Raw genomic sequence first — 27,675 nt, 5'->3', positions numbered from 1 at the left:
TTCTAACGACATCACAACTGTTGCACAGAAATCGGACTCGTCACACCTGGTTTCCCATGCAGCATTTTTTTTAGCATCACGCAGAGCCCTGCAAAGTCCAAAAATGGACAAAGAAATGCAGTTATATGGAAGCTCACACAAACAAACACACAAATGGACATGTATCGTACAAATCGAAGGGCACTCACACGAATTTTTTTTTTATTACAATTGCCCCAGAAGAATTTGACAGAGATTTACAACGAAAATCGAAGGCACGTGGGCAAATCAAAGGACAGAACTCAGGGTGTTACGGATAAACTGAGATGACTTGCAGATGAACCACCTGTGCCACATGGCACACAGGGGCATGGCTGGCCAGTACCACACCCGGAAGCCTTTGTCTCCCCAGTGGTGATGTTTACACACCGCAGTACTCATTTGAGGCCGAGTTGACCTAGGGGAGGCCCAAAACCGGTTTAAATAATTGTCACTGGAGTTGCCCATGAGCGGGAATCGAACTCGTGTCGCAGGGTTCGTAGTGTAGTGCGCTAAATGCTACAATACCGCTCCCCCGTGAGTTTCAGACACAAACAAAGATCCTCTGCATAGCCTTAACAGACTGTTGGGGCAAGTGCTGTTAGCGAGCACCTATTAAGGCCAGTACAGCACACACAACAACTGCCATTCGACACTAGGTGGTGGTGACGTCACCACGGCGCTTGTGCCTTAGCCAAGTACGCTTTAAGGCCACGTGAAGTGTCGAACGCCCGCTGGCAGGAGGTTTCGGGACAGACCCAGGTGCCATGGGGATGATTGACTGAGATGACTGACCAATGCACCACTAACACACACACACACAGGTATACACACAGGGCATCGGCAGACTTACGCACCGTGTCGGCGTCGGCGCGCTCCTGTGCCACACGCCCGCCCGCCACAACCGACTCGAGCGCTGTCACCCAGCGCTGCTTGTCGGGGAAGCTGGGCGCCAGCATGTAGAGCATGCGGCCCGGCCAGCACGTAGTGTGGGGGTGCGACTCCAGCTTGAGCACGTACGCTATGTCTGCACAGACGGATTGCGTTCAGGTGCATCCCGAGGGGAACAGAGGGCATGCCTCGCGACGATGGATTATTAACCATCGCAAATGGTGGTAGGGAAATGTGCTTCAGCTTATGAATTTTTTATTTCAAGAATTAGGCTGGTTTATAGTTATGGATGATGAAGTTTGTTAAATGGACAAATAATGTTTTTAACTAGGGTTCAAAATCTGTTACTTTCTGCCTAACGCAAAGAATCATTTTCATTTACAATGCATCAAGTCAAAGGCCTCCCCCTCTCCCCCCCTTCACTACAGGATTGAGCATGGGTACGGGGATTATCGTGCTGCACTACAAACTCAGTGCCCCAAGTTCGATTCACAGCCACAACTAAAATCAGTGGCAGGTGATATCAGAACATGTCCTGGTCCCATACATTAACCATAGAGAAGTATGGTAAAAACAAAACCATGACGGACGTGGATTGGGTAGGCCCTCCACATCCATCGGTTGGTTGAGAACGCTGGAATTTATTTATTCATTACGTTTAATTTTGAGAGTCGCACATGTAGCTATGAAAACAGACGACTTCCATCTTGCCTGTTTTCACGGTGTTCGACAGCTCCGACGGGCTGACTGCTCCGTGAACGGTGACATCTCCATCGGCGAGCACGAGATCAAACTCATCCACAGCCGGCGCCCCAGCTGTGGCCAGGCACGCACGCACGCAACACACACACAGAGGGTTCGTCGTGAGACTCGTCTCGCGAAACTCTCAAATAATTTAAACATCACAACGGTTCCTACAAAGCAAGCCGCCTTCCAGTACTCGCTGTTCCAGCTAATAAAACAATTATGAAAGACTGGAACAAGTTCTTGTAAAAAGGTAAATTTTTTGCCCAAGGGCAACACGATGCGTTATCATTTCCGTGCCAATTTCTAGCAGTTTTGGACGGACACACACAAAACACTTTGCTTAATAATATCTACGGGACCTTTTTTGCCAGAATCAACGTATGAAAAATAAGAATAGGTTTAACCCTTTCTGGCAAGAAAAAATAGGTGTTAAGATGTTCAAACACCAAATAGATACCTTTTGCAATGAATCAAGTCTACATTAACCACACAGTACTTGTGGTAAAACATGCAAACTAACATGCTCTGATAATTTCTGCATTGTCTTTGAAACTGATTGACCCACACCAGAGACAGCCTTCTTTCCAGCCTTGTGTCACCAGTGTCAGACCAGAGAGTGTCAAAAGGTGAAAAGTACAAAGACAATACAAGTATCAGAGCATTTATAGCTCACGTTGAGCAGTTATATCTATGGCCTGTGCCTATGTTATATCTATGGCCTATGCCTATGGGACACGATTCAATGGCGATTCTGAACAATACTTGTATTGGGGTCGACCGGCAAGGCCACCAGAACTACAACCGCAATCTCCCGGACGACCACTCAGGTTACCGGGACTCAGACGACCACTAGGGACAACTGAGATTACCATTTGGCCCACTGGGATCCCTTGCACTACGACGAGGACCACCAGAACTACCATCCAGACCGGCAGGACTACCGCCCGGAACTACGAGAGGAACACTGAGCTTACCACTTGGACCACCGGCCAACATCTGCTGTGCAGAATTGGGAAAAAAAAAATTCATTTACGAATTGAAAATGAGATGTAAAAGAGAACGTAAAAAAAAAAATGCAGAAACATGCAAACTTACAGTCAATGTTGTCATTGTCAAATATCTTGACCATGGAGCCTTCAAGCACCAAGTACTTGCGGTCCCAACCCAGCAACCCCTGTCGTCCATTCCTGTGACAGAGCAGGTAGAGTGGAAACGCTGCTGTTATTTCTCATAGACTACAAGAAAACATTCGATTCAGTGGAAACTGATGCAGTCGTACAAGTTCTCACAAACAAATACCTAAATGAAAAAAACATATTAAAGAATTAAAGCCATTTACAGTGAAAGAACAACTTACACCGAGATTGCATCGATACATTTACTGATGAAAATTATAAATAAAAAGGTGTCAAATAAGGGTGAAGTGCTTTTAGAAAACTGAATTCTAATATGAAAATTTAGATACCAATGTGCCGGAAGAGAAACTTTTGAAATAGGTGCATATTATACGCAATGATATATTGGATTGGAAACTTGAACGGCGACAAATAAAATATAACAAAAGTTCACAGTATGTAAAGAAGCATGCATATATACTTGGAATTACAATAAAGCAAAGAGTAGAATGCATGTATCAGAGAACATACACAAGTTAAAGACATCACTGACTGTTAAGTAAAATGGGCTGCATGTTGTAGTGCAGTAGTTAGCACACTGCGCTGCTCCGAGCCCGATGACCCGCTTCCGATGCCCGGCCACGGCTAACATCAAGTCGTGGGCAATATCTAAATTGGTTCTACGCCATTTTCCGCTTCACCAAAAATTAAATATGGTAAAAAAAAATCTTCAAAACTGCCACGGCATGCGGAGTTGACAGCCGTGGATTGACAATGGACTGCAAAAACCTATTCAACCGCATTGTAAATGCGTTAATTTTACAAATTATATGGGGGGGAAAAAATACTTCATATGCATTTTACACATTTTCCTAACAGCATAGTGAACACCATTGGAACCTCATTTGCCAGTAAATATATAATTGTTTTTTTTACCCTTCTATCTGGCAACAAAACTGACACCTTTTTTACAAGGAGTCATGTTTACATAGACCACAATACCTGCAGTCATAATGCAAAAAAAAATTATGACTGCAGGTATTGTGGTCTATGTAAACATGACTCTTTGTAAAAAAGGTGTCAGTTTTGTTGCCAGATAGAAGGGTAAAAAAACCAATTAGCATAGTGAACGTCACTTACTCACACAAAAAACATGTACAGTATTGGAAACCTCTTTTTAAACACAAACTCACCGAGGCACCTTCATCCACCCTTGCAAGCGCAGGCTGTGGGGTGGCTCAGGCAGCTTCAGGCCGGGCGAATTGAGTTTGTCGCGCACCATGGCCTCGCTGAAATGCGTGGCGTACTCGACAGGCAGGCCGCACGTGGCAGGCAGGCACACGGAGCACTTGGGGTGGCACATCACCTGGCACTCTAAGCACGCATGCGAGGCAGACGGCAGACGAGATTGGAATTGCATTTCCGTGTTTTTATTTTAAAGTAGTTTTAACCCTCCAATGTAGTTTCGGGTCATACCGCGTATTGGCACCACGGTAGCTAGATTTTAACTACCTCTTATTTATTTACAGGAGTTCATGGGTTCAATCCAGAGGTCGCAAACGGGTTTTGATTCCTTACCCGTACCCGGCCGCACTAGGGTCGCAAACGGACACCCGTACCCGGCGGGGTATGGGTAGCCGGGTATCGGGTAGGGTACGGGTATCGGGTACCCGATTGCGACCTCTGGTTCAATCCCGACCCTGACGTCTGTATATTTAGAGTTTGCATGTCTCTCTCCCCATGGTCGTGTAGATTTTTCTCCAGCTCCTCTGGTGTTTCCCTCCACATCTAAAAACATCCATTTAGAGTATTTGGCAACTATAAATGTCCACATGATAAGCCACTTTGTTGAGCTATCATTTGTGGCCAGGTCGCTTCTGAAAAAGAGCTATGGAGCTCAGTGGGCCTTACCTGGTAAAATAAAAATTGTTTAGTTCATAGCTTTCGTTCGGATGGATATCCGACGTTTCAAATGCATGTGCTGGATGGGAACTTCTTCATAAACTCCCAGCCTGTGGGCCTTGGACCACTGGTGGTGCCCATAGGGCCGCTGGAAGTGATCCATGTTACTGTTGCAGATACTACGATTTAAAGCATTGTTTTACATTTGTTCCATCTATTATCGGAGCACGGTGGTCAGTGAAAATGTTTTATTGAGAGTTGACATTGGTTCGTGGGCCCAGAATGGTTGAGAACCACTGTTATAGGATTGAAGCTTTCGTGACTGCAGAAATTACTATACTCATAGGGTTTTTTTCGGTAAAGTCACGTATGCAGAAAAAAAATTTAACCAAATAAATTAAAATAAATCACGACCTTTCGAACGCAACACAAGCGATCATCATCAGGTGGAAATGGGGCAAAACACAGCAAGGGAACACACAGGGGGACACCAAGCACACAGCACACAGAGAACGGTAAACTGCATGGAGGCAAACAACAACAAGATGGGATACGAGAACTCAACAAACCTTAGAAACATAATGTGATGCAAAACCGGTCGGCCAACAACACAGTCAGACACCAACCTGGTTGACCACGTATTTCAAAAAATTGCTAAATTTCGTATTCAACTTGTGATCTGCTATATACACGCCTACGCTATATACACACCGCCGTCACTGTACATGTGAACACACGAATGTCAATAGGGGGGTGGGGGGGGGGCAATGGCGTTCGCGAAGACGCTTTAAAACAAACCGAGGCACTTGGAGGCCTGGCGGCCAAAGTGAACGGTGTCCAGGCACACGGAGCACTTGGTGGCTCTCATGTTGAGGCCGACGCTGAAGCGATGTGGGATGTTGTGATGCATTCTCTGTTTGATGTGGCGCCCCAACTCTGGAGAAACAGAAGAAAACGAAGCTGTGAGCAGTGCTTCTTTGCGTCACAGAGGAATGACGCCAACACCGAGAACATTATTCGTGAGGTACACTTAAAAGTTCAGCTCCTATCCACACTGGACAGGAGATCCTTTACTAACCCGCTAATGTCCTTGCAGTCAAATGTACAATAACATATCGAGCAATATTTTAACAATCATCCGCCAGCATTACACTACAAAATCAGTGTATACAAGTGTTGACTCAAAAGACAAGCTTCTAAAATACACTCGTCATTTGCTTCCTCAAGAGCCTCTTAAGGCCTCTTCCAAGCCATGTTTGTCACGGCAGTCGTTTAACCATACTTCACCATGTTTGTCAGTGTGGGTTGGTGAAGGGGGAACCCAGAAATGGTTCACGTTGGCCATGGCCAGGAATCGAACTCAGTTCGTCAGGTTTATAAGCAGTTTACGAATTATATGCACCGCTGCTCAAGCCACTGAAATTTTTTAAAAGACATTTCGAGACTGACATTTACATTCATCTCGATGCAAGCGTGAGGTACCATCTGGAGTGGCCGATTGCTTCCTGTGACTTGGTGGAGCCAGGAGACTCATGGGGCTGGGCTGATGTCCCGGTGAGCACACGAGTGCCGACATGATGATCTGCTGCTGGGTGTTTGCCGAGCCGTTGCTTGTCTGGTGGTCCACGGTTTTGAGATGCGCAGCTGTGGGGCCATTACAGAACAGGGATGTACGTGTGCCGAACTTCTTTCGCAACGTATGTAGCCAACTGTGCTAAGCGGAGGTGCAAAAAGACATAGAATACTGATAATTTTGCAAAATGATTGCCTAAAATAAACACTCAGCTCTCCGAAAAACACGATGTGGCTCAGGGTCTCACCTTCCTCCCGTGCAGCTTTGAGCTCCACGCGAATCTTCTGCAGCATCTCCTCCAGCTCACTCGAGCGACTCTTCTCTTTGTCCAGAGCGGACTTCAGCTCCGTGTACGGCAAAGGCAGCTGCTGCGGCGTGGGCCCATCGTCTTTCTTCCACCCAAACAGCCCCTGCACAGGCGTGCGTACACGTCTTCTCAGGTGTGCGTACAAGTCATCACTGCAGCGGCTGGGTCCAAAAGCGGACCCGGTCGCTGCTGTGAGGAATAATCCTTACAAGATTCAAATAGCATCCTTCTAAACTGCCCTCTGCATATCACTGTAATTTGAAAAGCCTAGTTACCTTTTTCTTCTTGGTGGGCTGGTCCAGTTTAGCTTGCAGGAAGTCAATAAGCTTTGTCTGCTGACCGATCGTTCCTTCCATCTTCACCCGCTCTTGTGAGAACATCACCTGTGACACAGAACGACAAAAGCACCGTTCAGTCGACGCGGTGCCTCAGCACAGAGAACGAATGCAAAACTACCGCTATTGAGCAACCACTCACCTGCAAGTTCTCGGTCTGATTCTCCCAATCGATTTTCTCCGTTTTGAGAAGATCGATCTGGTCCAGGGATTCCTGTAGACCCTGAGTCAGCCGGTGGATGCGTGTCTTGTGCGTATCCAGCTGTTGCTGCAGTTTCACTTGCTGTAACGTAGAGGCCAGCAGCAGACACGTGAAGGTCACTTAATTGTGGATAGTGTTTCCGCAAAATACAATCTGTAGTTAGCTATACCGTGATAATGCTTTTTCAGATCGTTTTCAACTTCACGTGTCACAGCAATGAGATTGTCAACGAGGGTGGTGGTCCTGGAACCCTGTCGGTCAAGCAAAGTGGCAAGACTGCAGTGCGGCAGCAACGCAAACCTCTTCCATGAGCCTCATCTTCAGTTCCCGCTCCGTCTCCAGCTTCTGCTGCAGACCCTTGGAGCTGAGTTCCAGCATGGCATGCTTCTTCTCCAGGTTACTGAGCTGTGAGACAGGAGTACAGTTTTAACCATCCAACCCAACAGCCCATCATTAAGTATCCTCTTTAAAAGCATGTCACACAACTGCATTAAACACGGCACCAGAATAACGTTAATTTCTTGAATAAAATACAATCTCGAATCCAGGCTCCAGATTTGCCTCTTATCTGCTGATTTCGATTCGCTGTCATCCATCTATGAACTGATTTCGATCGCACCTTACTTTAAAGCAATAAATGCCTCCCTTTTAACCTCATGATGTACATGTTCAACTTTTTGTACGGTATCTTGAGATGAAGTTGCATTTGCATAATATACAATTTAAATTTGTACCATACTGTTATTTGACATTTATTTCAATTCAGACTAAAGGATTATTGGGGTAGAGTGGTGGCACAGTAGTTAGCACACCATGCTATTAATCAAGCAACCTGAGATCTATACTCTTTGGTTCTTTCGGTAAAGTCACGTAGGTATAAAATAAAATAAATCACGACGTTTCGATCGCAACACAAGCGGTCGTCCTCAGGCGGAAAAAAATTAAACCAGCAGTGGAACTGCTGAACCAGCGAGAGAGCAGCTACAAGCCCTCCAAAGTTGATGCATTCCGGGCGAGCGGGAACTGTCCTGATTCTGTTCTGCCCATTCACCAACCGGCACTGACCAGCGTGGTGAAGTATGGTCAAACGGCCCCCGATGATCGAAGGGGTGGGGAGGCCTTCATCCAGTAGTGGATTGACAAAGGGCTGTACATTACATGACATTAAGAAAATAATGGCAATTTAGAAAATTATTACCATCTCTCCCAGATTGTCGGCCTTCAGTCGCTGTTCCTTGGCTATGTTCTGCAGAGCGAGGGACTCAGCCTTGTGCTCCCGGACTGCCAACTCAATGGCCTGCCGCAACTCCACACTCTTCTGTTCAACACGCATCCTTAAAAACAAGGAGTAGACGGGCACATGATAGAACAATACATGTTACAAGTCGAAATCAATACATATCAATATCTATGCAGTATTGTATGTTTTACAACCACAAACAAGGTTTCTCTTAGACCGAAGGCTCCGTATGCTCATACAAAGGTAAAATTAATATCAAGCCCTCCCAAAGTTGATGCATATCAACTGCCACACCAAGTGTTAGTAGCAATGAATTATAGACCATATGATCAGAGTTGGATTCAAGCCATGGCTATCATTATTAGCGAGTGATATCCTGGGTGCCACCTTCACCAGGTGTTGCGGTTGCACCCGATTCAAGAGCCGAATGGCTCACATGGCTATACCAAATAAATGAAACTGAAATAAATGATAACTGAACCAAACCGCAATGTGGCGAATGGCCAAACAAGCGCCTGGAACAACACGGTATGCGACGGCCTTCATCTAGCAGTCGACCAAAACAGAACTGTAAATTATTATCTATTATTACGCTCCAGCATCGTCGACACGCGACGAAGCTGGAGCGTGTCCACGACCGCCGCATTAAGAAACACATCAGAGAGCCGTTGGAGATTTTACCATTATAACCACGAGCCCATTCGTACCGACGTGCACGAAAGAAAGTCGTGCGTTCCATACGTTACCCAGGAAGAATCGACAAAGCCGATAGCTTTGTTGGCCGGGTGGTGGCGGCGGTGGCGGTGAATCACCTGTTCTGCCGGTCGTTATCCTGCTGCCTCAGCAGCTCCCGCACGCGCTGCTCGCGCCGCTCACACTCCGTCTCCAGAGCGGAGCGAGAGCTCTCGCACGCGCGCTCCTTGGCGAGCAGATCGTCGTTCAAGCCCTCCAAGTCGGTGATCTGCTGCTCCAGCTCTGTGCACGTCGTCTTCAGCATGTTGAGAGTCTACGAAAGTGAAATCGCAGATGGAATGCAGCCGGCAAAAAAGAAATACATTTACATTACCTACCTCTTTAGAGCAACGGGAATTACTAAGCCAAAGTTCCTGGCACCGACACTAATCGTTTTAATGAGCACAGATAACGGAGGGCGTGAAGCAGTGGTGCACCCGTTTCACCCCTGCCTTACCAAAACTCATTTAATCGAGAGGAGACCACCAAACATGCTTTACATCTCATACATTTATTGTGACTAGTCGGAGCGACTGATGCGAATTGTAATTAGTTTCCGATTAGCACGGGTTGACTACATACGGTGCCAAATTATTTAAACATAACGTACATACATACGTGCTAAAAAGAAAAAATGTGGCTCAAATTTCGTCAAGACTATGATTACAACAACAATAATGCAAAACCAATCGTTTCAAACAGGGATTCTCAAAGATTACAGCCTGGAGGCTTATTACTTTCACTCGTAGGGATGAGGTCGGCAAAGAGATTTCTTTCTCATTCTAAACACTTCATCCCCCATCATCAGTGAGCCAAGTAATTGACGGATGCAAAGCCCCCAAGCACCAGTCGCCAGCCACGACACAACAATGAAGCATATAACCACGCATTTGGCGAGTGCAGGCGGCAGCAAATAGAGTGTTTATGGACTGAGGTCCCCTACCGCGTCCTGGTTCGAGAGACGCGCGTCACGCGCGGTCAGCTCGCGACGCAGGCCCTCCACCTCGCTCTGCGCACGACCCCGCTCCAGCGCGGCGCCAGACAGCTCCTCCAGCTGCTTGCCCAGGTAGAAGTTCTGCTTGTTCAGCTCCAGGTTCTCCTGGCTCAGCTCTCCCAGTTGTTCCTCCATCTCCGTGATCACCTGCGAGCGCACAATACGCTCGGCCACGTCAACGGAATACAAGAGGCTTCACAGTTAAGCTTCCACGTGCGCTTTTCTGCAGTTGTATGAACAGTAAAGCCGCGTTATTTCGGTGTTTGATCATTCGTAATTGGGGACATCCGACTTGGTTTTGGCTCAACAAACTGAAGCCTTTACTGGCCATGAAGTATGAGTTTTATTAAAACCTCACAACAAAGTCACTCACCGAGCAGCTTTCTCGCAGGGTTTCAAACTTCTTCTGGATGTCATCTCTGCTTGCCTGTAAATGGTAAAGCAAAGTTGAAGCTTACACGGGGTGTCTAGAGGATACAATATTACACAGGTTTCAAAAATATTGAATAGACATATCTCACACTTAGCTCATCTAATGCAGATGAAAGTTTCATTATTGAATTACCGTGCCAGAGGTTGTAACAAAACTTAATTTTAACAGAATTCAATACAATCTCATATCCTTCGAGTTATTATTCCATAATGCAAACACAAATACTGGGCATCCCACACAGAAACAGGAAATGTATTTAATTGGTGGTTCATAAACAGCTCATCACATCAACCATCACATCAACATGGAAAATGACCGTAAATTGTGCTTAATCGAGATAAGTTTTAGGATTTAAAAAATTCGGATTTTAAGTAAATATCAGAACTCTTTTGGATTCTTTACATTGTTAGATAATTGTGTCTTCGAGCCCACCAAAGTGACATCTCTCGAAGCTACGCGACACCCTTTTTGACAGACAAACAGTGAAAACGATGTCGTAACAATGACGCCTGTTCCTTTTTCAAAATAATCCAAAACAATTATAATCATCTTTTTCGGATCGCCCAACATGTCATAAACAGTCCTGATTTTTTTTTGTAAGCTGGAAACCGGGAGCGCATCCCAAGCGCATTCTGTCGAGACTGGCTGCCCACTGCCCCTAGCGACGATGGGACACACCTTGAGCGAGGCGATCTCCTCCTCTGCTTCGGCCGTCGTCTCGTCCAGCTCGGTCTGCACGCGGCGCAGCTTGACCTCGAGAGCGAAGCAGCTGGCGCGCGCAGCTTGCAGCTCGGCCTCCCGCTCCTGCAGCTGCAGAGCCACCTCGCCCACCTCCCGCTGCCCGTCCAGCTTCCGCTGCTCTGCCGCAAATGCAGCCTGAACCGCGGCGCGAGTCATCGGTCCGCCAGCAATGCGACCGATTAGTATGGTTGGCAACGTAGCGTGTGAAAGTTGTTCAACATGCATACATGCAACTTCGCCGTCGTACCAATCACCACCACCACATACTTTCTGACATATGCATATGCTGTACTGTGCGTAGAAATAGCCTATGACCAAATCTTTGTTTTTTTACCAGGTAAGACCCATTGAGCTGTATAGCTCTTTTTCAGAGGCAACCTGGCCACAAATTATAGCTCAAAGTGGCTGATCACGTGGAAATGTATATCAGCCAAACACTGTAAACGCATGTTTATAAATGTGGAGGGATACAACGGAGGGCCCGGAGAAAAATCCACACGACCACGGGAAGAACATGCAAACTCCGAATATAAAGGAGTCATGGTCGGGATCGAACCCACGACCTCCTGTACACCAGGCGAGGTAGTTATCATCTCGCAATTGGGAGGCACCCCATCTCGCAAGATCTCGGAGGCTAAGTAAGATTTGAGTGTGAATAGTGCTTGAATTGGTGATCGCCACGCATGCTCAGTTGTCATAAGTGGTTGTGAGGCAGTGTGGTGGTCAGAAGTAGGCAGTGCAACAAGATAAAATGTCGTACTTTACATTCATGAATGTACGATGCGAACCTTTGGTGTACAGTTTGTTTCTAAAAATAGTTTCTTAAATACGTTTTGAACAAGTTTTTTTTTTAATCGAAAGCCCTTTCTTGGGTTTGTAAGACCAAGTTTTGGTACAACGTATCATTGCAGTTAAATGTAAGAATTGAGTGATTGAATATGCCATGAATTCGTCATAATTGGTTTCATTGCATTAGTATTGTGCAATATGTATTGTGATTGCTCAGGACTTCGTGGTAATGTTCTCTTTACCCACCAAAAGGAAATGTTTACTCAAACGGTCTCAAACATTGGAGGGTAAAACCAAAACAAAACCTTATCTGGAAGCGCTGTGAAAATGTATCCATTCAATACGATACAAATGCCTCATAGGCAGGGTTACAAGTGTGGTAAGTGAGCCCTCCGATGTGTCTGCGGCTTGCGCAGCACGCGAAGTTCTGCACGACTTATGACCTTTTTCGCTCCATGTGCCGAGCTTCTTTTAGTTCCTTCTCTCAGCGTCTGAACAAGTTTCCAGCACGTAGAGCGAGATTTGTCAAACCTCTGAAACGCGCGGGAAAGCACGATAGGGAACTGTCGGGAGCTACGCAGTCGTAGCATAAAGTCAGCTGTTACCTCACGGAGCCTGCCCTCGAGTTCCGCCACCCTTGTGCGAGCGACGCTACTGGCCTCCTGGCTCTGCTGGAGTCTCTCTTCTGCCGCACGCGCCTGCACCACACAGCACGGATTTTGTACAATAATTAATAGAATGGGGGGGCAAACAAGATCGAATGGTAAAACACCTATGCACAGCATACCAAACTAAATGCACTAAATATGCCTTCGCCAATTCTAGATTTGAAGTTTTCGTGACTGCAAGGATTCATACTCTTTGGTTTTTTTGGTAAAGCCACGTAGGTAAAAATTTAATAAATAAAATAGAATGAAAACAACTAAAATTAAATTAAATCACTGATTTGATTTAATTTGATTTAATTTTAATTGTTTTCATTCTATTTTATTTGATTTATTTAATGCCTTCGCCATTTGGTTCAAACAACAGTGAGGCAGTGCAATTGTCTGCTGGCCTGAGCCAGTGGTGCACATTTCACATTTCTTTCGGGAGGGGCTTACACAGCTCCACGTCTGTGCTGTGCACAGGGTTTCCAAATTACATAATGAGCTGCTTCAAATGAACGAATCCTGTGGCACTAAAAAAATGATTATCATTATACCCCAACACAAATAAATATATATTGGACAGACGGGACGTAACATTAGCGTAAGACTAAAGAACACCAAAGGAATATTAAATTCTCCCAAACACAGCTGTCAGCGGTGGCAGAGCATGCTTGCCAACAAGGACATTCAATCGATTTTGATAACGTTGAAGAGTTATGCAGAACTAATTATGACTGGCCAAGATTAGTTAGAAAATCTATTGAAATTGAGAAGAATTCAAATAATTGTAATCACTGTGATAACTTTAGACTCAGCGCAACCTGGAAGCGCATTATTAAGTAATACACAACACATTGCAATTCCTTACAGGTGAGTCACATGCTAAGTGGCTGATTATTGATCTATTACATAATTGCATACACCCTCACCTCCGCCTCTGATCTCGAATCCTGATGGGGTTCAACAATGGTGACGTCATACGGCACTATTTAAGACCGGAAGCAGGTGGATGGCTTCACTATTCTGGCAAATCGCCCCAAGATGCTGGATGGAATTTCCAACGAAACGTCGTACTACTCAAATTGTAAATGTTGTGGATCCACTCTTCAACACACCGGTGGGCTAAACTAGTGAAATATTGTCTTTTGTCAACGTGACACATTTTTTACTGATTGGCCGTGTCGGGTAGTGGAGAGTTGCGACACATTTATAAACAACGCGATCTAATCCAAAAACCTTTATTATGGACAAATAAATAGTATGGCTGGAAGCCTGAAAGCTCGTCAACTCAACTAGATTACCGGTGACAATTTTAGAAATAATCTTTACTTTAAAAGCCAAACAAAGTTAGCTGCATAAGGCCATGTTGTTTTTGATTAATAGAATATTGCTCAATTGGGTGGTCTAAAATTTACCAATGCATGTATGTTGAAGTTCTTTTGCACCGTACGTAGCCAACCATGCTAATCGGAGGTCCAGGAAATTATTGTAGCAGAGTAAAACAAATTATATTTGCCATTTCATTTCATAAAATGACACCTTAGTTTCAACAAACCTGTGCTTCAGCCTTGCCCAGCTGTGTCTCCAGGTAAAACTTCTGTTGCCGCAGCTCACCGATCATCTCCTCCTGCGCTTTTCTGCATTCTCACACAAAAAAGTGCAATTACAAACAAATACAAAAATTTGCAGGGTAGCATTTTCAAATATTCATCATTGGTTTTCAAGAGCAGTTAAGCTGTCGGAAAAATAAATAAAGTGTGAAAAAATTATAATAGGTTTTACCCTTATCTGGCAATGAAACAGGTGTTAAGATGTTCAAACCCCAAATAGAAACCTTTTGCAAGGAACCAAGTCTGCATTTACCACACGTACTTGCGGTGAACATGCAAACAAACATGCTCTGACAATATATGCATTGTCTTTGAAACTGATTGGCCTACACCAGAGACAGCGTTCTTTATGGCCAAGTCTCACCAGTGTATGTGACAATGCACTTTCAGAAATAACCTAACTCATTGCTGGATATAACATAGCTGGATTGAAAGGCTGAAAATAACACTAAGCTGGAAAAGTGTCGTGACTGGTTTTGGCACATAACACCCTACCACTCACTATTAGAATGTCCCAACTTTACGAATAAAGTTACCAAGTGCAAATAATTGCACTTCACATAACTATATATCATTCCGCAAATGTTACGCAACATCCCATGTTAAAAGATGCAACTTTGCTTCCGAAGAAATTAAATAGTGCATATTACTGAGCCATTGCGGTCAATGATGGCCTGCCTTTAATCGTTAATACAGGTTAGGAGGCCCGGACCCCACACTCCTGTCTCACCTGGGCCACCCAGCCAACAGAGCCCAGCCAGACATCTAAGCAAGAAAAGGCACCTGCTCGGCCCATTCATGAAAAATAAATCGACACATTTGAGGTGTGCAAATGTGTTAAATTAACGAAGGGCAAATTCCTTAAATTGAGTGATGTTAAATTGTAAGATATTTTAATTCAGTTTCATTTTTAAAAAGATTGGCACACATACAATAGAAGTCAGAAATGTTTGCGATGTGAGGAGAGCATTACGTTGCCACAACGACCAAGCGATTCCATCCATTAAGAGCATTTGTTGCTCGTGCAACAACAATTTTAAAACTGGAATTAACCAAATTTATCAAGAGTTGCAGAGCCACGTGCAACTTTATTTGCCCAGAAGTGCAGCAATACGCGCCAACCAGCGTGACGTTTGTTCAATATAAGCCTCATGACCCGCACAGTGTGCGGAGGTCTCCATCCAACAGTGGACTGACAAAAGGGGCAATCCACGTACACGTGTGCACCTAAGACACATCAGCTGGCACGTACATGCTCCTCTGCGTGTACATGCTGCTGTTAGCCACCATCTTGTTGGCCTCGCTCAGCTCCGTGATGTGCTGCTCCAGTGCGCGGATCCTTGACTCCATGGCTTTGATCGTCTGATTGGAAAGAAAAGCAAAGTAGACCACACATGAAGAAGAAGCTCTCAGCTATTTGAGGAAAGTTTCAGACCTCAAGCCAAACAACATGCGGAACAACCCAAAAACCCATTTGATAGCTGCACAGGACAACCGCAAAAAACATACGCACGAGTAAAAAAACATCGTCGCCATCACGGAAACCACCGACCACTTGGCAAAAACTGAAACGCGGTAGTATTTCTGTTCAGCGAGCAGCTCCCATCATCCAGCAACCAAAAAATATTCAGGAATGGGCACACAGGTAATATTACGACTACAGCGGAATTTGATCACCACACTATTAAGTGCCACTTTTCCTTACAGGTGACATTTACGCAAACTACAGTAGGAAATTACTTCTATCGATCGGTCCTGCAGCAGATGTTAAGGGAGGATGAGGATCACATTGCAAACTCTAGATCGAAATCTTCTCAAAACTATGTAACATAGCCATGCTTTTAGAAAATGTTTGCACTTGGCAGAAGAACAAACAGTTTGGTATTGATTTAATGGGAAAAAAGGACAAATTCAGCATTGGCTTAAACTGTTGCACACTATGAAAGATAAAACTAATGGCAACAAATATAGACACACGTGAAATACAATTAATCACGTGAATAATACACAAGACAAGAGAGTTGAGTTGTGATGTTCACAGTGCACTGACCGCTTTCTGGTCCTCCAAGACTTTGGTCTTCTCCACTGCGTCCTCTTCGTGTTTCGTTCGACTCTGCTCCAAGACTTCTTTGTCTGCAAAGTCTAATTTCATTTGTGTATCCATAACCTGCCACCAAAATATGCAAGCACGATGTCAGAATGCACGTACAATGTAACTTGTTTTATGGCCATTGAGCATTGTTTAAGTTAAATTTCGATTTAAAGCTTTCGTGTCTGCAGGGATTCATATTCTTGGTTCTTTCGGTAAAGTCACGTAGAAGGGAAATAATAACTTTTCTTGCTGTGGTTTTCACACCTGAAATGATTGCTTGTGTTGCAATCGAAACGTCGTGATAATTTAATAGTTTTATTTTTATTATTTCCCTTCTACGCGACTTCACCGAAAGAACCAAGAATATTGTTTGAAGTTGTTTATTGCCCCAGTCCTCAATGCGCTTATGTAGTCAGCAACCAAGCACAGCTTCTTCTCTTGAAGGTTTCCACTAAATTGATAGTTCGGTTTGCAGATACTGGATAGTTGCACCTTCAACCTGAATTTAACCTGTACTGTATTTGTAATCAAGGAGTACACATTGAACAACCAACAAAGAGTTTTAAGTAGATTTTTCAGAAATAAAATAGACGGAGCAGCCTTGCAATAACTTTCTTACGCTACTGTTGGCGAAAGTGACGAGAAGCCCCTCTAGAGGGTATTGTGGCATATTCTTGCACTTCCGATTAGCACGATTGGCTATGTACGGTGTGAAATAAGTTCAACACATGTACACACATAGGTGTCTTGGAAGAGGAGTACCCAGACGTTACCCCACCACAAGCAACCTGCTGGCCGACTGGTGTGTCCCCATTTATCCTGCCGGGTGGACAAAGGCCGGAGGATGTGAACACTTGCCGATGCTTTAAACTGCCACACCGGGACATCAAACCGGCAACCTTTGGATTGTAAATCCAGTGTGCGGCGAACCATTACTCTAAGGTAGCATCGATTTTTCAGACTCTGCCCAACAATCTATGCAGTCATTAAACGATTGGGGACATCTTAATGCTAAAGAACAAGACACAATAAGGATCCTCACCCGAATCTTTTCTTCGTACATCTGCTCCTTTTGTTTGACGTGGACCTCCAGCCGCCGACAGCTGATTTCTGACTCTCGACACTGCTCCTCCAATTCCTGGAAAGTATAGCAGTCTCAGATGGTATGCCAGACCAACATCGCAAGCGTTGTACCACGGTGGAATTATTAATCCAGCAAATATGCTTTGTGCTTCTTTATCATACGCGGGGGGCACTCAAAAGAGCACATTTGCCGACTGCGCTTAATCCTACGGCACTGCTGGAACAATATATTGAGACATATTAAAGCACTTAATAATGTCTCTTAATCTTCATCATTAGGCCTCCTTTGCCAGTACAAAACTATAATAATAGGGTTGTTCCCCTTTATTCTGGCAACAAAACTGAACCCTTTTTACAAGGATTCATGTCTGCATTAACCACAATACTTGCAGTCAAAATGCAAACAAAAAACACACTCTGATAATATATGCATTGTCCTTGAAACTGAAAAAGGGGAACAACCCTATTATTATACCTTAATCTTCTCTGCCATTTGTTGTGTCTGTTGGGACTTGGTATGTAGATCTTCTTTCAGCTTGCTCTCTCTTCTCTCGATCACTGCCAGCCTCTTCAGCTGACCTTCCAGAGTTCTGCACCGTTCCTTGAAATGCAATGTGGCAAAGGATGACAACCAACAACGCTTCGTGGCTAGAAATACAATATTTGATTTAATCAAAATTTATGAAAGGAAACTTTGTTTCAAAATAAAACTGTGTTTCATACCGAGCTCAACAGCCATGAAAGCAGAAACAATATCAACTTACTCTGGACTTATAAAGCAATGATTCACAGTATCTAATTTTGACACCGAGAAGCAGTTCTTTCCATCACCTCCGCTCAACCTAACGCGACATACTTCACCGACGGGCCACGTTCCCCCAATCATTGGTAATCACGGACATTACGCATCGCGTGAGGTCACGAAACTCTGAACGACAGACTGACGAGGACGCGAAACGACACCGTACCTCGCTCTCCTCGAGCCGTCGCCGCATGTTTTCTCTGTTGCCGTGCTTCTCGCGTGCCAGCTCCACGTCCCTCTCAAGCTGGTCCTTGGCGCGCCGCACGTTCTGCAGGAGCTCCGTCGCCTCGGCGCTGGCCTGCACCGCCTGCGGCGCGCCACCAGACACAGCCGTCGATTACAAAACCAGTTTAACACGTAGTAGGCTTTCGCGACCAATATCGTCCATAATACAGGTTTTTTTTGGGGGGTTAAATCGCGTGAATATATAAATGTGTCGTTAAACCCGCCACCACCCGACACAGCCAATTAGTAAGGTTTGTCACGTAAACAGAACATGCCAATTCGTTACTAGTACAGACACCGGTGTGTTGGAGAGCAACAGCAAGATTGTATTATAAAACGCCCACTACTACTGCTGCTAACCAAAGCAGAAAATATCCAGCCACCGCTGTCATGTCTGGGGTGGATTGCTTCTCTTCCAATTGCATAGTGTACAGAATTCATCTTAAAGCGATCAAGTTTATTGATAATCCAGCACTCGCTTCTTGAACCGTAGTCACTCGCTCACCTGTGGTTAGTCACCTTCTTTATCGCTACTACCATGGCTATTGTTCTCATTAACGTCACTCGCTGTTTCGTTTCACCCACAAGGTGTGCAATCGCAATACTGCAGGTCAAAACAAGTCGCGTTCTGCGTCTTCCCTCGTGCAGCTTGACTGGCATTAAAATTCTCATCGTCTCTTTTCAAAAGTTTTTACAAGCTTGCTCAATTCAAGAAACGTGTGAACTCTCGTCGAGTACACCTTCACAAGTCCCGCTCGTTGCTGGTCCCTTGGCATCATCAGAGCCGTGGCCACAGTCGACCGCGTTTCACGGCATTTTGGAAGTGCTTACTTCTCAACGCGTTTCACGGCATTTTGGAAGTGCTTACTAAAATTGGAATCTCTGGGAAAAACGATCTCAATTCTCCGATTTTCTTGCCAATTTGAAAAAAAGCAGGAGATGATTTAGTTTATTTAAATAAAGGCAAGGAGAAAGAACAGCATCATAATTGGAACCAACCTTAGTGAGCTTATCTTGAAGTTCATTTATTTTCCTATGGCTCTCAGAATTTATCTAAAAATTAAGAAGAAAAACAGGCACGTTAATAATATTATATGCATGAACTGAAATTAATTCACAATACAAAAATTATTATAATTATAATGACAGCAAATGATAGAACCATGGGAAACCAGCCACACCTTTCCCATTTCACTTTGTAGAGCAGCAACCTCGGTCTTATTCTGCTCTCTGGTCTGTCAAACAAAACAAATAGAATTACCGCTTTTCAAAATGTCAACATTGGTAGAATACGTTGTACTGTATTCATGGAAACACATTACTCTTACAAACATAGTTTTGCACAATGCGTGAGCACATTCTTACACGCACCGACACAATTTGCCAGCGCCGTATTGCTATTCTATAACGACGGCAACAACAATGTAACAATTAGAGCCCGTGGAAATAATTTTAGCTCGAGAGAGAGAGAAAAATAAACAAATTATTTAACTATACACTGTATACATCGACAAGGAATTTGAAGCAACTTGCAAAACTTCTTTACGGTGATATTTGGCCAACACTTCAAACTAATTTTGTCTTTAAGCCACCTCCACCGCACTCACGCGTGCGCGCGCGCTCGCGATCGCATTTCGCTTAAGTCTACGAGCACCAACCTTGCTGAGTCTGTCTTGATAGTCGACGAGTTTGCGGCGGTAATCGTCAGCGGCCGTCCGGGCCTTTCTCAGCTCCGTGTCGCCGAGGCCGGCGTGCCGGTGCGCCACGCACAGCTCCTCCTGAAGCTGCTTCACCACGAGACGCAGCTCCTCCAGCTGGGAGTTGAACTCCTGCTCCGTCGGCCACAACGCGCATAGCAGCCCTCAGGCGAAGGCACCGCGCATCACTTCCTGGTCTATGACCCAACTCGTCCGGATTGCGCGCCCGATCTCAAAAACCAAGCATGTTTGAGGCTGGACAGTGCACGGATAGGTGACCGCCGTGCATCAAAGAGATGGTCTGTTGAGGCTACGTTGTTAGAGGAAAGTGCAGCAAAATATGCTGTTCTGTACTATGCACCCACCCCGCCTACATCCCATGCCTTAACCAACCTGCACTCTCCAGCATGGTGAAGTATGGTCAAATAACTCCAATAACTCCTATGACCCACACGATAAGGGGATGCCCTCATCCGGTAGTGGAATGACAAAAGGTCTGAACATTCAGAATAAAAACATTTTTTTATACTGGAAGAATCCGATGAGCTATAAAGCTCTTTTTCACAGATGTCCAGTCGGGGCACGGGGTAAGAACGTTCCAACAAACAATACAAAACACGACAGGAGTGCAGAGTACAAGAAAGGAAAACAAATCACCCAAACACATACAAATTAAACTAAACGACCCCCATCCTTCCAGACAAAGCCCACTGAGGTATGAATTTATTTCTCAAAAGCGACCTGGCCACAAATGACAGCTTAACAAAAGTGGCTTATCATTTGGACATACTGTACATACATCACCTTCTTGATATTCACCATTAACATCAGAAGATTTACCTTTTAGCATACCACACAAGACTCGTTTACTCACCCTTAACTCGTTATTTTCCTGCACAGCTTAATGTCATCCACCGCACAGGTGTATGGGATTTAAAAGAGGACTTTCACAACACTCACCTGCTCGCGGATTTCCTGAAGCTGGATGTTCTGCTCGCGGATCTCCTGCAGCAGCTGCAAAGCTTTATCATCCTCTTGTGACACCTGAAGCTGTGCTTGCTCCAGCCCACGCTTTAGGCTCTGCAACGACGATTCCACGGTGTCAAATTCACCGCTAGGACCTAAACATTCATTCTGAGATATCTATGTTGTAGCGTAACGATGACCATGCACGCTCAATTCGAACTAACAGCGCTCATCTTTGGCGTTATATGTGTTTGAACGCAATTTTCGCAGCGGCTTTTTAGGCTGACCATCGAATAAAGAGGGTCGCTGCATCGCACGCTTTTAGATGCGCTTCTGCAGCCGTCTGGAACGCTCTTCTTTCCGATATTAGCAAGCCACTGGAGCTATGCACTTTTAAATCTAGATTGAAAACCAATTTCTTTAGAACTGCTTTGTGTGTTTAGTTTGTCCTTCCCCCACACCTCCGATTAGCATGGTTGGCTACGTACAGTGCGAAAGAAGTTCAACATAGCTACATACAAGTGATATATAAAAAACATTTCAGCTTCGTTTTGAATTAAAACCACGACGGGTTCAGTGCGAAAGAATGAACAAAGTGGGACCTACGCTGCACTCGGTGATGTACATGGCAAGGTCTCTTTCGAGTGTTCCCCTGTGGACCTCAACAGCCTTTAGCTCCTTGTCCCTGTGACGTAGATCAGACTGCAGTTCAAGGACTCTCCTCTGCTGGCCCTCCAGCTCCCTCTCCATCTAAACGCAAGAACACAGCGGCAACAAGACAACAGAAGGCACTATAGCAGAAAGCGGAAACACACGACAGATTTCAGTGATGTACAGTGTGTACAGGTAGTCCCCGACTTACGATGGCCCGACTTACGATATTTCGATCTTACGATGGCGATATCGATGACAAAATTGTAAAATATTTTACATTTCGCGCGGCAGGCAAACGCAGCAGCGTACGAGGTACGATACTGTATGTTGGGACGCTGCCGGGATGTACTGTACGCATCTCCCGCCTTGTGTCATGCCTCACTCTCACCAGCGGTCGACGGAGTTAAGTTGTCACGGTGTTAGCGCGTGTATTTTTTTGTTTTTTGTGTTTCAAAGCCCAATTTTTGTGAAAAAAGCATGTATTGTAATTAATAAATACATACAGTATATAGTTTATACAGTACGGTACTGTAAATTGCTCTGTTTTGCTAAATTATCACCATTCTTTAAGACTCCTGGATAGGCTCGGCCATTTTCGACTTACGATATTTTAAACTTACGATGGGGTCGTCGTAACGCATCTCCATCGTAAGTCGGGGACTACCTGTATATGTATATATCCTCCAAAGCCACCAAAAACTGGCCACCGATTCTTTCAAAGAGGTTAATGAATAATGTAAGATGTGCCGTGGAAGAAGAAATGTCAGTCTCTTTGAAGCATCATTATTTGCCCAACAATATAAGCACTGGCCCATCACTAAAAAAAATGCTGATTATGATTTAATCAGCTCAAAATGAAACAAATATTTAGTTTGTATCATACTGTTTACTATGACGACATCGCAAGAGATGCATCTAATCTCATCAGATCTCAGAAGCTAAGCAAAGTTGAGCCTGGACAGTGCTGGAATGGGTTACTACCATGCAGACCAATTTGTCAAAGGTAGCTGTGGGGCTATGTGATGGTCAGCAGAGGGCAGTGGAGAACATCCATTGTTATACTGTGATTTTCGGCTAGGATTCCAAACTTCACAAACCCACACTGACCAGCGTCGTGAAGTGTTGCCAAATAGCCACGACACCTCAAACGGCTTAGGGAGGTCCTCATTTAGCAGTGGACACAGTTGCAGTTTGAAGTTGCATTGCACCAGTATGTTGGTCACTTCCTGTGTTGAATTTTCTGAGAACAAATACAGTAATATCTCTGATATTCTATGAGAATAATTTCAATTTCACTTCCAATTTCTCCATTTGGGTTTTTCCATGTCCATTTTTATGCACATATCAAGCATTGTGTTTTTTTATCTGTTGACATTAATCCCCGAGACTACATTGTGAAACAGATGAATTCGAAGCAATGCAACTCAACCCACTTGCTAAATACTGCGTATCATCGGCCATGCTCACAATCCACTGCAGAATGAAGGCCTTCCCAAACCACCTCATAGCTCTCAGGAAATATATATTATTGCAGACAGCCATCCACATTTCCTACTCTCACAGGTGAGCAAACTGTATTAATGTTTTCCAATATCGATTTCTATTATAGTGCCCACAAGTTGTAATGTGTATCACAGATGCATTGTGTAGGTCTACCTTGTGACATTTATCCTGTGCATCCTGGAGTTCCTTGGCCTTGGTTTGTAGTTTTTTCTCAATGGAACTGTTTTTGGCTGGGGAATCCAAAACCGACATAACAGACCTGCGGGAGTGTCAAAGTACACAAGTGTCAATGTAAATTATCACCTGTCAGTGAAACCATGCCTGTGCCCACAGTGAAATAATCAATAAAAATGTACATATGGGAAAAAAGGGGCATACATTTATAACCTGTATAAAGAGATGTTCAAATAATTATATTATTCCTTTTATGAGTATTCAATATTCTATGGCACATCTCAATGATTTGCAATTCATGTTATCGTTTACATTGAATGGTGTGTTTCATAATTTTCTAAGCGAATGTTATAAGTAGTTATTTTATGTGAACTCTGTGCTAAAAAATACGATTTTAAAAATGCAATTCTTGAATCGAATCACGACCCGGAATCGTGACAATTTATTGGATTGCAAAGGAAACAGTCACATACCTAATGATCAAAATGACATTTAAATGTAGGGTACATGTGCCGCCCATAGTCAATCCACTCCTGGATGAGGACCTCTCCACACAGTGGGTTTCGTCGAGGCTAATTGACCGTACGTCACATCGCTTGGTGAAAGCAAGGAGCATAAACGTGAGATTACTGAAGCAGAGTACAACGGCTTTTACAGTGTGTTGCTGATTCTTTGTGTTTTTAGGCCTTTGAGCATGTTCTAAGCAACCATGAATATAAAAAAAAAAATCACAACCTGCACAACTGGCGGAGGCCCAAAAGACGATAACGAATCGTAAGCGATTCGGCAAAAGCCTGCTTACTCGGTGCGTGAAAGGCCAACCAGGGCCTTGCTGTAGGAGAAGCCGATGAAGGGCAGGTTGTTCCCGGAGAAGCCAGGCTGCCTCAGCTGGCGAGGCGTCGGTGGGGCAGCTGGGCGCTCCCTCTCCACCTCCTCAAAGTTCGAAGTGTCGTCATCACCTTGCAGAGGTGGCACGAAGGGAGGAGGCACTGCCAGATGGGGAAGGGAAGAGAGAAAATGGAGAAAAGCACCGCGCTGTTCAATCGCTGCGTGCATTTTCATGGTTGCGTTGTAATAGTTAATTCTAGATTTTAATTTGCTATGACGGTTCCACCTGAAGACGGAAGCTTGTGTTGCCTCCGAAACATCGTGATTTAATTTATTTTAATTTTTTACCTACGTGACTTTACCGAAAAACCAAAGAGTTGTAACAGTTCCCCGTTGTGTTTTCGGGTCGCGCCGCGTGTGGCTTGCACGGAGTCCGAGCTTTTTCGGGAACCGACTTCAGTTTTGGGAGCTTAATCAGCAACTTTTTAAGAAGCCACCAGCACTTGGAGCGAAACGTCGGAAAAGATGACGCACAACATACAGTACTATCTTCAAACACATCAGAGGTATCATTACCACATTTCAACCACTGTAAAGCATGTTAAGTACCATCTGTACTGCAAGCTTACATGTTAACAATTGGCTTCTGAGGCAATGCAGATGCGAGACATTGTAAATGTTGGTTTTATCTTACGCCGGCAACACAATGGTGCAAAATTGACAAGCGTTACATTTATTAACACATCAAGGAAAACCATCCGAATATCGGGCTTGTATTCGACAAGAGACTGGCATTACGACAAATTAAATTGGCATGTTAGGTTCGTGGTTATTTTTGTTACAATATTAATATGCGATTTCCATCAACAAACGTTTTAAAAAGGACAAAGTTCGTGCTCCAAAATACTTTTTACAATTTCATCCAGGTCACAGAAACTATGGTCACCACGGAAAAAAATGACAATCAATTTTACGGCACGCTAATTCTTTTGTTAACATTATTAACAAAACGATTCCACAATAATAGTAGTTCATTGCTAGGGAATAAAACTACTTTTTTCCCCATTGTGCTAAGCATGACTGCGATGGTATAACCAAAGGCATACATCATCATCATCCTTTTCTTTAATTCTATGCATGTGGCACCCAATAATACAGTACGGTATGAACATCAAATACAACTGTAATGTCAATACCCTGTATGTTAAAGGTGTGCAGCATACAAGAAAGAGCCGATTTAAAGCCTATTCACATTGCATTCATCACAAGTAAAGCAACGTATGCACTGTAAGGAGCCACTGTACACAATATACAACATGATACATAAAATGGAAAAGTACATTGACACAAAACGTGTATCTGCAACATGGAATGTAATCTTACCCTCGGCAGTAAATGAAAAATGATTCGCCTTTGTAATGGCACTGTACATAAAAAGATATAATGTATTTAATCCATTCTTTCACAGTAGAAGAGAATTACGGTGCATTTAAATCAAGGATTTAAAAAAAACACACAATGTCATGATTTAAAAAAACATCACAAATCAACACACTCAAATAGCCATATCGTAAGCACAGCCGTAATATGCAATATGGACATACTGCAGATTTGATGCCTACAGCAAAGTGCACTGTATAGCAATACGTTAGCATGTTCATAACCCAGCACAGTGCCTAGTCACACAGGCTAGCAAGCAGGCAAAATCGGACACAAAGAACAGCTGATATCGCTGTCACCGAGCACACTCAACCAACAGTTCATACATTACCACTAGCCCGGTGCAAATACCAGCTGGAATGATGTCCTGAATGCAGCCTTGCGCAAATGATAAAGTAACGCAGACTTGTTTAGGCAAGAAATTTAAAAAAATCGCCTAATTTTTTTCCCTCTCTTCACATGCAACAAAAAGTACACTGCATCCCGAGAATGACACTGGCACAAAGTGGCGCACGCTCCGGTACCTGTGCATGAGCGCCGCACTCACTTGGCCTAGATAGAGCAGCCGATTAGAGCACTGTAGCTCCAGCACGGGGCTCAGACCGAGCGCACGGCATGGGAGCCAAAGCCTATTTCCCCATCACGAACGCGGCCACTCTGTGGGCGCACGCAGAGAGCCGAGCCAGGCTTAGCCACGCCATCAGTCAAACAGCATTCTTCCCATCGCGGTGAAGTGGACTGGGATGTGCCTGCGTTGGCGACGATGGGAGAACGTCGCTGCTGCTGCTGTCTGGGATACTTCACCATGCGCTTCTCTCGGACTCCTCGTGCTTTGACATAACACAATCTGTCCATTAAGCCGTTTGATAAGACTCATTTGGTAAAGTGGCACGGCCCTTCTTGACCCACTTAAGCGGCATACATGGGCTTAGCGTCAAATGACACTTACGGACATGTCCGTGTGAGGATCTTTTGCAATTATAATTTTTTTTTTACCGCGGCAAATACTACGGTTAAATATGCTAAGACAAAACGGTATCCTGATGACCTTTTAAAATTGAACCAAGTTAATTGAACAGGCCAATGCACAACCATAAAATTGCAACAAAGCAAGTTACAAATAACATTCCCCACTTTCTAACGAGCTGGGTAAGTGCTAATCACATCAATTATTCTCGAGTAGACCGAATGCATATAATTTCAACATGGGTAAATTATGCTGCCAGACATTTGAAAATAAGCACACTGTAGTGCTGACCTAGAACCCATCAAATTACTGCAAAATTACCATTATCCATGCATTGCTGCGATGTACTAAAATCAGCTGTTTTCATAAGGATGTTGAAGCCTTGTAATCGGTTATTAATGGCTTAGTTGCCACGACAACAGCAATTCGTCGCACTGTCAAACCTGGTTAGAGGCCGCCGTATGTGTGCAGAGCTCCGGGGCAGCCAAGGCATGATCCGCTCAACGAATTCTCTCTCTCAAATTCTGCCTTCACGAAATCGCTGCTGCTGCTGGCCTACTTTCTCTCTAGCCTCTCAACAGGCCTGCAAAAGCATAGCATGCTAAGGGGCTCAAGGTTCCCATTATTTTTTTAAAAAGCACACGCTCCAGCCACCAAAGGAAATTCCAAATCGTCAGCAGCGACGACGACCAAGCCCAAAGAGCTCCGTTACCTTTAATTACTTGCCTACAGACCTAATCTATGGTAAGCTTGGCGACCGAGTTGACAACCGTCAGCTGTGATGGTGTTCGCCGGCCTGCGCCCTCTGCCACATAAAGCATTCAACGCATGCCGGCTCGCCGCTGCCTCTAGGGGGACGTACACAAACACGATTCTCTGTCAGTATAAATCTTTTTTTTTAAAGCCCTCCCATATATGCACGTGCGTATATTACATCCGTGCACGTGTATTTACGTGCCTATACG

General features: G+C 44.4%; 1 protein-coding gene across 1 annotated transcript in view; it reads right to left on the bottom strand.

The window, feature by feature from the left end:
* Positions 1-27,675, bottom strand: part of CIT (citron rho-interacting serine/threonine kinase) — a 55,209-nt gene that overhangs the window by 12,124 nt on the left and 15,410 nt on the right. Inside the window, exons 10-38 of the mRNA XM_078595354.1 lie at positions 24,278-24,464; positions 23,455-23,560; positions 21,751-21,894; positions 21,139-21,258; positions 20,140-20,310; positions 19,663-19,716; positions 19,481-19,534; positions 18,423-18,563; positions 17,930-18,055; positions 17,414-17,509; positions 16,330-16,446; positions 15,532-15,641; positions 14,225-14,306; positions 12,625-12,717; positions 11,168-11,365; positions 10,430-10,483; positions 10,006-10,203; positions 9,143-9,336; positions 8,289-8,424; positions 7,391-7,495; positions 7,031-7,171; positions 6,829-6,936; positions 6,494-6,656; positions 6,156-6,317; positions 5,472-5,609; positions 3,965-4,145; positions 2,752-2,843; positions 1,621-1,725; positions 876-1,045 (exon numbers count right to left, since the gene is read on the bottom strand). Coding sequence (XP_078451480.1) covers positions 876-1,045; positions 1,621-1,725; positions 2,752-2,843; positions 3,965-4,145; positions 5,472-5,609; positions 6,156-6,317; positions 6,494-6,656; positions 6,829-6,936; positions 7,031-7,171; positions 7,391-7,495; positions 8,289-8,424; positions 9,143-9,336; positions 10,006-10,203; positions 10,430-10,483; positions 11,168-11,365; positions 12,625-12,717; positions 14,225-14,306; positions 15,532-15,641; positions 16,330-16,446; positions 17,414-17,509; positions 17,930-18,055; positions 18,423-18,563; positions 19,481-19,534; positions 19,663-19,716; positions 20,140-20,310; positions 21,139-21,258; positions 21,751-21,894; positions 23,455-23,560; positions 24,278-24,464 — 3,746 coding nt within the window. The remainder of the gene's footprint in view (positions 1-875; positions 1,046-1,620; positions 1,726-2,751; positions 2,844-3,964; positions 4,146-5,471; positions 5,610-6,155; positions 6,318-6,493; positions 6,657-6,828; positions 6,937-7,030; positions 7,172-7,390; positions 7,496-8,288; positions 8,425-9,142; positions 9,337-10,005; positions 10,204-10,429; positions 10,484-11,167; positions 11,366-12,624; positions 12,718-14,224; positions 14,307-15,531; positions 15,642-16,329; positions 16,447-17,413; positions 17,510-17,929; positions 18,056-18,422; positions 18,564-19,480; positions 19,535-19,662; positions 19,717-20,139; positions 20,311-21,138; positions 21,259-21,750; positions 21,895-23,454; positions 23,561-24,277; positions 24,465-27,675) is intronic.

Source organism: Lampetra planeri, chromosome 6 (assembly GCF_965212315.1).
Source record: "Lampetra planeri chromosome 6, kcLamPlan1.2.h2, whole genome shotgun sequence".
In the NCBI taxonomy this organism is placed as follows: domain Eukaryota; kingdom Metazoa; phylum Chordata; class Hyperoartia; order Petromyzontiformes; family Petromyzontidae; genus Lampetra; species Lampetra planeri.
Note: the sequence above shows the minus strand (reverse complement) of the source record. Positions and strands in the feature narration are given on the sequence as shown.